Source organism: Copidosoma floridanum, unplaced genomic scaffold (genome assembly GCF_036245765.1).
Source record: "Copidosoma floridanum isolate Cflo_tuat_1 unplaced genomic scaffold, Cflo_Japanese_pri ptg000001l, whole genome shotgun sequence".
Lineage (NCBI taxonomy): Eukaryota > Metazoa > Arthropoda > Insecta > Hymenoptera > Encyrtidae > Copidosoma > Copidosoma floridanum.
In genome coordinates this window covers 8,321,496-8,333,706 of record NW_028321878.1, presented here as the reverse complement: position 1 = coordinate 8,333,706, position 12,211 = coordinate 8,321,496, and the positions used below count along the sequence as shown (strand labels likewise).

At 39.6% G+C, this 12,211-nt stretch overlaps 2 protein-coding genes across 2 annotated transcripts; both read right to left on the bottom strand.

Moving 5' to 3' along the window:
- Positions 1–301: 301 nt before the first annotated feature.
- On the bottom strand, positions 302–4,897 carry LOC149376013 (inositol polyphosphate 5-phosphatase OCRL-like). The gene is made up of 10 exons (XM_089598116.1): positions 4,866–4,897; positions 2,767–2,855; positions 2,457–2,637; positions 2,229–2,363; positions 2,016–2,154; positions 1,602–1,938; positions 1,326–1,501; positions 1,017–1,238; positions 760–895; positions 302–615 (listed from the first exon to the last, which is right to left on the bottom strand). The coding sequence occupies exons 2-10, from the start codon at positions 2,836–2,838 to the stop codon at positions 442–444; spliced, it is 1,572 nt and encodes a 523-aa protein (XP_089454242.1). The 5' UTR covers positions 2,839–2,855; positions 4,866–4,897; the 3' UTR covers positions 302–441.
- Positions 4,898–7,289: 2,392 nt separating this feature from the next.
- LOC106639811 (ribosome biogenesis protein BMS1 homolog) lies at positions 7,290–11,558 on the bottom strand. The gene is made up of 5 exons (XM_014353591.2): positions 11,460–11,558; positions 10,449–11,305; positions 9,001–10,364; positions 8,367–8,912; positions 7,290–8,288 (listed from the first exon to the last, which is right to left on the bottom strand). Exons 2-5 carry the CDS (start codon positions 11,297–11,299, stop codon positions 7,336–7,338), a joined length of 3,714 nt encoding a protein of 1,237 aa, XP_014209077.2. The 5' UTR covers positions 11,300–11,305; positions 11,460–11,558; the 3' UTR covers positions 7,290–7,335.
- Positions 11,559–12,211: the final 653 nt, after the last annotated feature.

The following is a 12,211-nucleotide window of genomic DNA, read 5'->3' as shown; positions in this document are numbered from 1 at the left end:
TCTATATAAGAAAATTCATTAGGTACACTTTTATGTATAGTAAATACGTATATAGGTACATCATTATTTATCATTCACAACTCACAACGATAGGCGCAACAACTCGCGCAAACTTTATTTAAAATACGTCAATAATACTATCAATTTTTTTACCAACTTGTTTACCGGTATTTTTCATTCATAGAACACACATCGTAAACGTTATCTTACACGTAAACAATGGAAGAATTAAAATTAAAAAAAAAAAAAAACTATAAAATTACGAATACTATACTCCTAGTACGAAACTAAAAAAAAAAACAAAAAAACAAAACACACAACGATGAATCATCACATGTAATACAATAACAAAAAAATATTTGCACGTTGCACAGCTCAATTTTTTTCAAAGAGATCAGTCGTTCTGCTGCAGTACGATTAGGTATACGTACACCTATTTATCTACACGGACGTGTACTTTTGTTTCAAAAAACCGCAAGAAGGCCAAGCGCACACGTTTTCGGAATTCATCACCAATGGATCGAAGTTCGGCTTGGGTATGAAATACTTTTTCTTTATCCTCGCGACCACTTCCTCGTAAACCACGTGGCACTTGTGTTTATCTACTATCGTTATCTGCGAATGAAAATATATTACAATTACACAAAAGTACGTAAAGGCAATGAAATCCATTTTTTTTTTTTTTTTTTTTCTCACCTCCCTCTCTTGATCTTATCTTTTGATTGAAGAATAAAAAATAAAAAACATGCATGTACTTACTTCCGAGTTGAAAATCGCACTGATCGGCTTGTGATCGGAAATCTTGAACTCTGGATGGCTGCGATAGGCCAGCGGGTGCACCGATTCACCGCGCCAAAGTATCCGATCGCACCAGGCGGGGGCTCTCTGTTTTTCGCTTCATTACCGATATTTAGAAAAATAAAATCGTTAACACACACACATATATGTATATATGCTTCTCCACATTTTACGCGCATATTTATACAGTTTGAAATACGTATAATGTGTGTATGCACCTCGAGTCCCAGTCATCGGTACCCGGGTCGTACTTGTAAGTCGGCCTGAAGCATATATCCTGCTCTTGAAAGCCCACGAACGCCTTGCCGAGCCTCCTCTGCTCGTTCAGCTGGTCCCTTATCAGCAGCGACTTGAAATCTTGCGCGTCTATCAGCAGCTTCACCTCGTCCGCCTCAAGATCGGCTATCCGGTAATTCAGATCGCCCATCCAATAAATTTGACTGTGTGAAAGGAGTACAAAGAAATGAAAAAAAAAAAAAAGAAATGAAAATCACGTAAGATATTACAAGACACGAGGGCGAACTTACTCGTGATCAACGAGCTTCTTCGTAGGGCTGTCCTCGAATTTTATGTCCGCGCTGATGCACGCGTAGTCCTGGTTCCGCCTCGCGCACTCGTCCATGTGCGCGGCCAAGTGGGTGTTCACGAAGCAAATCGACGTTCCGTGCACACTCATGCTTACGGCCACTCCGCCTTTATTACCCTTCGTGCAAAGTATCACGCAAATATAACAATCAAATGAAAAAGAACGTGGTATATATATATATATTATGCGATCGGTTACGCGTATAGCAAGGATTTACCATGATTTTCATGATACCAACGCCGAGGGTGTCGGTGACAACGTGCCTGATGTAGGGTACATGCATGGCCTTGGCAAAGACAAAGATGGTCAGTCCGACCAGCCTCTCCTGAGCCACGAGCTCGTAATCGCCAGTTGGATGCAGGGACTTGCTCAAAATGGCCATCCATTCGTCCTCGCGCTTCGTCTCGTTCAGTAAAAACGTCTCGGTGCTGAGATCAAGTTCTTGAAAGCCGATGGCGTAGATGTCGGGTGACTCGTCTTCGGCGCGCAACCAACCCTCCACCGTCAAACCCTCCGGGGACTGGCCGTTCACGTTCCAAGTGCCAATGAACAACCTGCCGATAACGAAATACCCATAAGCATTGTACTTATCCCTTTTTTTTTTTTTTTTTCTTTTTTTTCATTCGCGAACCTCAAGGTTTTTTTGTACGTGTACTCATCCCTCTTGCGATTCATCCGGTTCAGGACGATCCGATCGATGCTGGGAATCTTACCGGCTATCCTCGCGATCCAACGGTAGTCCGAGGCTGGATTCTGCTTACGCTGGTACGCTGTATCGTTTCACAAAGCACTTTATTACGCAAAAGTGGGCTTACATGGTGTATAATATATAGTCGTGTCGTACTGTCGATCGCGCGAAAGACCTCGGATTGGAAATCGGTGGTCCTGGCGGAGGGTGCCATTTGGAAGAGCCTCTTGGCCCGTCTGCACGTGACTTTGAAAAACACGTCCGACAATTCCTTGAACTCCTCGGCTCTGTCTGAATCAATTGGGAAGGGATGGGGGAGAAAAAAAAACTCAAGAGCAACAAAAATGCTAATTCACCATGAGAGTTGTTACGTGAAAGATTTACTTGTGGTGCACTCGAAGCCTCGTTCGATCGGCAGCACCTCCTCGATGTCGAGATCGCTGCTGAATCGAGGCGCCGATTCCGATGTCGTCAGAGTTACCAGGGCGTGGGTCGAGTCTTTGCGCAGCAGAACCACGAGCCGCTTCTTTTTCAACGACTTTGGATATTTGTCCTGGGACATTGTCTTCCAATGGCAATGTCATTTAGGAACTATTATGTATTTTTTTTTTTTTTTTTTTTCCCCCAGGCAATTTCGTATACAAATTACAAGTAAATAATAAATGAAAAAGATTGTAATATCGAGCAAGGATACGAGTACTTTGGCTTCCGTGGCGCTGAATTTGCTCTGAACGAGTCCACTCAGTTCCTCGGTTATTTTGATCATCCTCTGTGTGCTTTTGTCTGAAATGAGCATAACAACTTAATACGCAAAACGATATTGTTATTCTCCGTTTGTTCGCGGGATGTATATATGTATTGTACCCCCGAGGGTAAACTTATAAACGCACCAACGCAAAATGTGCGCAACAGAGAGCACATCAACCGGTCGGTTGTACCCGTATATGAATAGTAATAGACGTTATTACGGGGACTCGTGTGATTTTAAGAGAGTTGCCCCGGGAGACAAGTGCAGGGAACCCAAACACGAAACGCACACGGAGAGACCGATCGCCGAGTATATATATACCCATGTACAAGGGGTACTATTACGCTTATCGGAGCGAAACGGTTTTTTTTTTTTTTTTTCTTTTATGGTATACGAGGAGTGCACTTACCTCTCTCTGTATGTCGACGCGCTGTATGAAAGAGCTCTGGTGTTTAATCCCGCGATCGAACAACTTGGGGAGGGGGCGATTGTTGCGGTATCTTTTGCGATTGAAGAGAAAAGTGTACCTTTTTGGGTTGAAATTTACAATACGCGTTTAATTAGGAAAACAACGACAATAATCAAGCACTTGGATGGCAAAAACATATGCTGAAACGTGGCGCAAGACATTGAGTTTACCCTTATTTCCTACATAGACGCGTTTTTTTTTTTTTTTTTTTTTTTTCTTTCATATGTATGTTTGCACAAAACAAGGAAAAACCATAAAATCCCGACAAAAATGGGCCCAAGATTCAAACCGAGAATCGATCGGGGCCGACGACACGATAACACTCGACTGGTGCGAATAAATCACGTATCCTATTCCACTCATATCATGGGGTGTATGTATAGGCATGTATGTACCTATACATCCCAAAAGGGGGATGAATCGGTCGCGCACGCGCGCACCTCGACAAGGCAAAACACCCTCCCTCGCATTATATACACATATGTTCTCAATATTAGTTTACAAGTATGTTTCATAGGCCAATTTTTTTTTCTTTTTTTTCGTCTATGACAACCCTTTGATACGCTATCGATTATTTCCATGCAGTGTGGGGGGGTACGTTTTGTATGAAAGTTAATAAAAAGGTTCATCTGCGAGTGATTGTATAGTAATATCCTTGATGTTGAAGTACTGATTAAAAAAATAAATAAAAAATAATAACAGTAACACTGATAGTACCAGCAACAACGGTATTATTGATATCTCTTTGTATACGTGTTGCAACGGTAAAAAAAAAAAAAAAAAAAAAACATTGTCATTTCGTTGGGTTAAAATTTACCGAGGAATATTCAGGGGTTGTCCTTGTACTAATCCAGGAAACTCCAATAGCCACACTTTTACACACGAAGGACGAGAAAATCAATGAAACGAATAAGAATTAAAAAAAATACATATATATATATATATGTATAATCATAGCAAATAGAGATACATCTGACGGACACAGGGGAAAAGAGAGGTAAGTGCAGCGCGGAAAAAAGAAAAACATCGACAAAAGGTTTCCCTCGTGTACTGTATGGCACACGTATGTATACATACACATTTTCGAGCTCTCTCATCCGCAGTTGCGGTAAAATAATTTCTATCTGTACTTACATTCTCTTTTTTTTTCTTTTTTTTTTTTTTTTTCTCTCAATCGTAATCATGTTCCACACTGGATTAACGTGCGTACATCCACAAATCCTATTGATCCTCCAAAGTATATAACGGATTATATTGTATCGCATTAACACTCGCACGGCACGATGTCTCTCGCGGAGCGATAAGAGAGCATCAGCTTGAACGTAGGTATATAAGTATATGCAACGACAACAACAACCGCAATCTTCCGCGTTTTTATCAAAACACACGGTCTTCAAAAGCTCCGTTTTTTTTTATTTTTCCTATGGCACACGCACAATAAACTGCGCCAACAACGCGACATACATTGCTGATGCGTGCAACGTGACTTTGACCTCGAGCATGGAAGCTTGGACAATTGGGCAATTACCATACAAGATGTATAGAGTAGAGTGCCATCGTATATATTTATATATACCTCTAAACCGTGACGTAAAATCCTTTCTTTCCCATTTACGTTTTCGAACGTTTATGTGATGGTACTTTTAAGTGAATAAAAAAAAAAGCTCGCTTCACCGACGATTGATCAAACCTTTTGTCGAGTATAAACATTTTTACTCCCCCATCGGCACGTGTAACCATAAAACGAGCGTTTAACCGCGCGTTTCCTTATTTCCTGTGTGCACCATTTACACGTACTTACGTGTGTGCACGTTGTATCGATCGGTCCCCCACGTTTATATAATTGCGCTTTCGCTGCCAAAAAAGCTCCGTATCCTCTAAGTATTTATGAGATGATTGAAAACAAAAAAAAAGTACCTATTCTCCAAATAATGCCTTATTTACGTGTGTATATGTATACATAGGTACCTTTTTCTCATGCAAACAGTAATGCACACGAGTGTGTGATGATCCCTCGAGTCGTTAAACGGCAAAAAGTGTTGGCTTTTAAAATGTCACCGGACGAGGGATGTTTTTCTCTCGAACACTGACTGCGGACTGCTGTGGAGTTTATCGGGTTTACTGCAGGTACCGCGAGTGTGTCTCGTAGTTGCATGTATACATTATTTCGAAAAGATAAGAGAGCCCGGAGCGTCACGAATAACGTGTGCTCATATACATGTCAAGAATACCACGTTGGAATTTGGGTTGTAAGTTATATATTTATTTAACACTTTGCCATGGTTATCATCTCTAGAATATCTATTTTACTGTCGAGGTGCTTATACGGCGCATTGGGTTTTTCCGTGTAATTAATTTACATTGACAGAATTTTCCGGCAAACGTGTCAAAATTTCTTCTCGGGTTGAATTATTACAATTTTGGACCATCCCAACAATGGCACTGTACCAACCGCAGAATACTACAAATTTCGAAGTATAAAATTACAACCTTGTGTATCGAGTGTTTATTGCTTGAATATTTTCTTCCAACAATGTTTTTTAGTTAAAAATTATCATTCGACTCATTTTAAATCTAAATTTCTCTTGGATTTTTATTACAATGTTATATGGATATTTAAATACAGCTAATAGAATTATTATCTATGAGATGCTCAAATGTCTGCCACATATAATTAAAATAACTTTAAGATGTACAAGTGTTGCTCCTCGATTAGTTCGTATAGCTAAGATTTATCTCTTTTCAGTATTATATGTATATATAAAACCGTGAAAACATTTTCAATAAAACTTATGGGTATTCAATTAAAATGAATCAATTTGCGACTCATATTGGATCCGCTAGAAAAAATGAAATAAAATTGTAGTTAGCTCCAGGTGTGATAAAAAAAGAAAAATACATTTAATTTGTAGATTGACTAATACTAAAATTACTTGATTCATCGTTACCTCCGCACGGAGAGCGTGAGGGGAAAACCCCCATGTAAATATGTAATGTAAAAAATACCCCTCTACATCAATTTTATTACTTTTAACGCTATACGTTGATCAAACAGTTTGCTACGACATGAATTAATCGCTCGCTTCGACTAATCAGCATTTTTTGTTTTTATTCCTTTTTGTATGTTACAACAATCCACGATCATCATTGTATTTATTGTAAATTTTTCAAAATAATTCATCAAACATTTTTCGACGTAAGACATGAAAAATTTCGAGCCAAAAAATTTTGCTTTTGAAGAAAAAAGTACGTATTATGTTTGTTTTGGAATACTCGTTGCAAAAAAAATCCAATTTTTGTAAAATCAAAATAAAGAACTAAGTATACACCGGATAAAATCTATGTATTTACTTTTACAATCCATACAGATAATTCATACTTAATATTTAAAGAATGTGGTTACGTTAAAGTGTAAAATTGGCAAAAACGAACATGGATTACAAGTAAAAAGAAGAGGGAAAAAGACTCGTAAAATCTTACGATGGTAAAACAATTTTTTTTTCCACCAGTTGAGATTCAAAAGAAAACAAAATAAACAGGACGTACCGCACGTAAAATTTATTCAATGACTGTATTTTTATCAAAAGTTATTTCTAAACTTGTTAATAATAATCAACTAATTTCATTTTATTGTCAGTACTAACGCTACATCTGTAATAAAGGTATAAGTACACAAATTTACGATACTTACGTGATACTTGAAACATTTGTAAAAAGTTAAATTCTTTATCTGCTTCTCGATTTTACGTAACAGCACTTTCGAGCTTCAACTATTTATTCATTTAATTTATTTCGACGAGATTAAAATCTAAGTTCATACCGAAAAGTAGGCGATTATTTATTAATACACGCACTGCAGGACAACAATTATCGACAATTTGTGGTTCAAAAATAAATGAAAAAAAGGCTTACGTACACATAATAAATGATATTTATAACAATTATGGACAATTTGTGGTTCAAGAATAAATGAAAAAAAGGCTTATGTACACATAATAAATGATATTTATTTACAAAAGAACAACTTATCAACACCTCGATTCCCGCTACTTGGCCTTATTTTTATTTTTCTTGTCCATCCTCGCAAGATCGCTGAATATCTGCTTCTTCATTACCCTCTGGCGCTTGAGCTTTTTGGCCTCCTCCTCTTCGTAGCGTTTCTTCAGCGCTTCCATCCTCTTGTGCGTGGCCTCCTTGTTCTTGAGCTCCTTGTGCGCGTAGTTGGTCCTAATCATTTTCATCAGCCTCGCGACGTTCGCTTCCTTGTGATCTCTGACTACGGCCACCCGTTGCTTGTCGAATTGCTTGCGCTTGCCGAACTTGGCCGCTACTTTTGGCTTGTCCTGATAGGGTAATTCCTTCTGCAGAGATCTAGGCACGAACAGTGGCTTGAAAAATTTGGGCTCGCGCTCGATTGGCGTGTAGAAACTGTCCGGATTCGGCTCGACATGGATATTCAGTTCGTGTTTCAGCTGGCCGCTGGTCTTCATGCCCGTCCAACTATTCTTTTGATTGAGAGGCAGTAGAAGCGAGGTAACGGGGTTGTAGAAGCGTGGAATCTCGACGGGGTACCAAGTGCGACAGAAGACGATGTCGGAGAGTTGTATTTTGTCCTCGAACGTGGCGCGGAAGGCACCGTCGAGCTTATCGTCCCAGACAGGCTTCTTGATCATACCTCGGATACCCGAGACCGTCTTGATCTTGGCACCCTCGAACTTGGCTACTTCCAGTCTCGAGGTGAACATGTTCCTTATGAAAGCCGTCTTTTTGAACAGTTTGTAAGGCACGCCCTTCAGCTTGAGTTTTTTCATTACTTTGCTGCTCTTGGCCACTTCGACGATTGAGCCCGTCGCGATGATGCGGAAGTTCCGGTCGACCCTGGACACATCCTGAACAGCGAGAACTCCCGTACCCTGAGGCGTGATCGGACCCCAAAAGTGTGCCATACACGACACGTGCTCCGGCGTGTACTTTAGCATTCTGTTACGCATATTGTGCTCTGAAAATTAATCGATAGTCAGTACACATATGATTAACCCTGCGTTGAAATAAAAAACCAAACGAATCAAAATCTTACCTAACTGCGAGTATATGGCTATAGTTTGGAATCTCCTCCATCCGACAGACATAATGATGGGATCCTTGCTTTTCAGTATTTTCGGATACCACCTGTGCTTTTTGAAACGCGTTTGTACGTAGCCGATGTTCTCTTCGCCAGGGAGCAAGCCACCGACGACCATTGGATAGCTGGGGTCGAGATTGACGATGAGCTCGCAGGGCACGTTGTCGATCTCGAGACGCACGTACATACCAGGACGGTAGCCCTCGAGGGTCACGCGAATTGAATCGTCCAGGCCTTCAAACTCGGATTTGTTCAGATTTGCTTGGCGCTGGCATTCTTCCTTCAGGTCGTCGTAGTACGTTTTGTCGGTCGTATCGTACTCCATGTCAAACTGCACTTTGAGTTTCTTTTTCTTCTCGAGGAGTTTTTTGTGCTCGGCGTCATCTTCTTTTGTTTCCTCCGACTCGCCATCTTCTTTTTTAGTCTGTTCCTCGGCTGTGAACTTTTTGCCAGTTTCCAAATCCTCAAAGTCGTCAAAGACTTCGCCGTCGTCCAAAGCGTCTATTTAAAAGAAAAAGTATGAAACAAGAGTTTTAAGCTGTAAAGAAGTAACTTTTATATAAATTGAATAAAAATATTATTTAACCACCTAATTTCAAAAGAGTCTCTGCATCCTCGGATTCTTTCCACTTGCCAGTGACAAAGCGATTGATCAAAAGGTCTTTGTTACTTTCTTCAAGCCAATCACGAGGTGGTTCCTTGGAATAAAACACACATTCTTCTTGATTCTTGAGTTCACGCTCCTCAATCATCCGTTTTTGTTTTTCTTGAACGACACGGAATATACCACCGAGTTCGTTTTCAACATCATTTGCATCTCTTTCTTCCTTTTGTTCTTTCTTTTCTGATTTACTCTCGTCAAAGACCCCATAAACTAGGCGCTGCAGATTAACGTTTTTCTGTTGACGCTGCAAGAAAGCTTCACGCGCTCGCTCAGCTATGTTCCTTTTCCATTTCAAATTGTCTGGCGAATCATCTTCCTCCTCACTGTCATCGTCATTCTCTTCATCCTCGCCTTGATTTTCTCCCTCCTCTTCATCACTTTCATTATCTTCACCCACCTCATCTTTTTCGAGTTTCGACTCAAAATCTACTTCTTCATCCTCGCTCAGTTCATCAAAACTTTCGTTATCGCTATCTTCTTTGGGTCGCTTACTAGATTTTGACTTTTTAGAATCAATGCTGTCCACAAGGTCCAGTACTTCCGAAATTTTGTTTTTCACGTGTTCATCTTGATTAATGTGTAATTTTCGGTAAACTTTTGTACTCTCTTCGTCTTCCTTGGGTGCTGATATTTCCAACTTCATTTTTTTCTTGCCTGACAGTTTTTGAGCAGCTTTTCTTTTATTTGATGATGTGTCTGCATCGTTGGGATCTTCCTCGTTGTCTTTATCTTCGTCTTCTTCTTCACTCTCGCATGATTTTTCCTGTTCTGTATCACTTTCATCATCATTATCTACATCCATTCCATCTTCACTCTGCTCATCACTATCATCACCATCATCGTCACTATCGTTTAAAAAGCCGTTGACATCACCTTGTTTTCCCAATTTTTTTTCATTGTAATCTCCTTCTTCCATAAATATTTGCTTGACATCTTGAGACTTTATGGGAACTGAGCCGGTAAATAACTGAAGTTCACTCTTCTCCAGTTTATGATCTAAAGTTTCTTGAGTCTGAAGCAATTGGCTTACTAAACCAGTATCGTCGTCTTTATTGTGATGATGACTTCCACCTAATTCGATGTAAACTGCATCTTTGTCATAAACAATGCCACCAACTCCAGAAAACGGTGCATATATCAAACGCTCTCTTTCCACCAAAGCTCTCTTTTTCAAGTGTTCTGGTAGTGGACATGGATCTGGCAAAAAACTTATATCCTTGATCTTTAAATCTCCACAGCCAGGAATATGAATGGAAGACTGATTATGAAAAGGTACACCTCGTACATAGCTAAAAAATATAAATTCATCAAAACATTACTTCAACACATTTAATAATGAGCATTAGTTGATTAATAGTTTAAATAATAATTACCCATATAGTGAAATATTTCTGTCAACCTTACTGTTCTGTCTCATCAATTCTGGATCAGTTAAGTCCTCGACACGATCAACGAGTAAGTAAGGATGTGTACTCCTCCAGGTAATGGGTCTGAATTTCATGACAGATATAAACCTGGCCAGATTTTTAATTTCCTGGCGCATGTATTCATCGTGCAACAAACCAGACAAATAAAATAACTTTGCTCCCTGATAAACCTCTGTCCAAAATCTGCGTTTCAACTCCTTTTTTGTCTTTCTCATTTGTCTGGCATTTTTGTATAAATCCAAATGGTTTAAAACACCCATGATACGTGGCATACCATGAACTTGGCATATATTAAGAAACTCAAATGTTTCCATCTCAAACTTGTTATAGCCATCGACAAGAAGCAGAACCAAATCAGCAACCTTGGCAATGTCTATCATACTGTTTATGTCATTGTTACACTCAAGAAACGTGATTCGCCTGCGTTTACCAGCTACTACTGTCACAGGTCCAGTAATGTTGGAAAGTGGTTGTTTTGTGAAATTTTTTACAAGGCACTCAATGAGTAAGGATTTCCCCACTTTAGGGGGCCCCACCACAGCAACCAGGACTGGTGGAGGTTCCAAAGGTGTTCGATCAATAAGAGGAATGTGTTGCTTTTTTGTGTCAACATCTTGTTTACGCCTAAATCGTCTTTCTGCCTTGACTGCCGAGTTGAATGTAAAAGCCTTGGGATTTCTCTTTTTGGGATCTCCTTCCAAAGGTTTCTTCTTCTTTTCTTTTTTCTTATCAGCTTTCCGGCCAGATTTACTATCCCTGTGCTGCTTGTGAGCAGTAAAATCTTCTGGAGTGGACATTTTGATCTGAAAATTTGTTTAGATAGAACGTGCTAGTTTTAGACTCTACAGCATTTTTAAAAATAGTGATACGGTAAATCTTAAAACAATTAAATTTAAAAAATTTTATAATAGTGAATAATAAAGTAATGAAAGATTTTAATTTCAAATAGATTCTTACAATTAAAGTATAACACTCAATAACACTCAAGATATTAATAAAGATTAAATTTCCACATGTTACACTGACACATCGTTAGGTTATGTTAAGAGAAAAGACTTGCCTATATTGCCTTATTGCCTATAGTAATAATATCTCTGCACATGTATACATATATATGTTTTGCTAAAATCAGCGTTATCTAGTGAGACATTGTGCAAGAAGGATCCTGTCGTACCGATAACTGATGATGAGGTGAAAATATTTTTCATTTGGCCGTCGGTACAGCAGGGTCCTCACTACACAACGTCTCGTTAGATAACGCGCGTTATCGGCGCCGATTGCCCGAAAAAAAATAAATGTATATAGGTATACACGTGCATTTTTAATTTTATGTTCAATGCGCATGCGCGAAAAGCACCCTCAAATAGCCGAGAAAGCGCATACCGCTAGATGGCGTTGATTCTCATTTGAATACGGGACACACGCATATGGACCGCGCGAGTGTGGCCGAGGATCGAGCAACCCCACAATTACCTTATGTGGTAATGTGGTAACCGTATACCATCAGTATAAAACAATGCACACGCGTGCGTGTGTCCCTTTACTCGCCGGAAATAAAGGCAGCTACTATCAGTGAGTTACTAATAGGGGTTGGGGTGGTTCTGTTGTATTCCAAGGAAGGAACTGGAGATGGCTGTACATCGTGAATCATAGGAGTGTCGGCATTTTTCGATCCCGTACGCGGTGTTTTTCAGGACAAGTTTATAAGA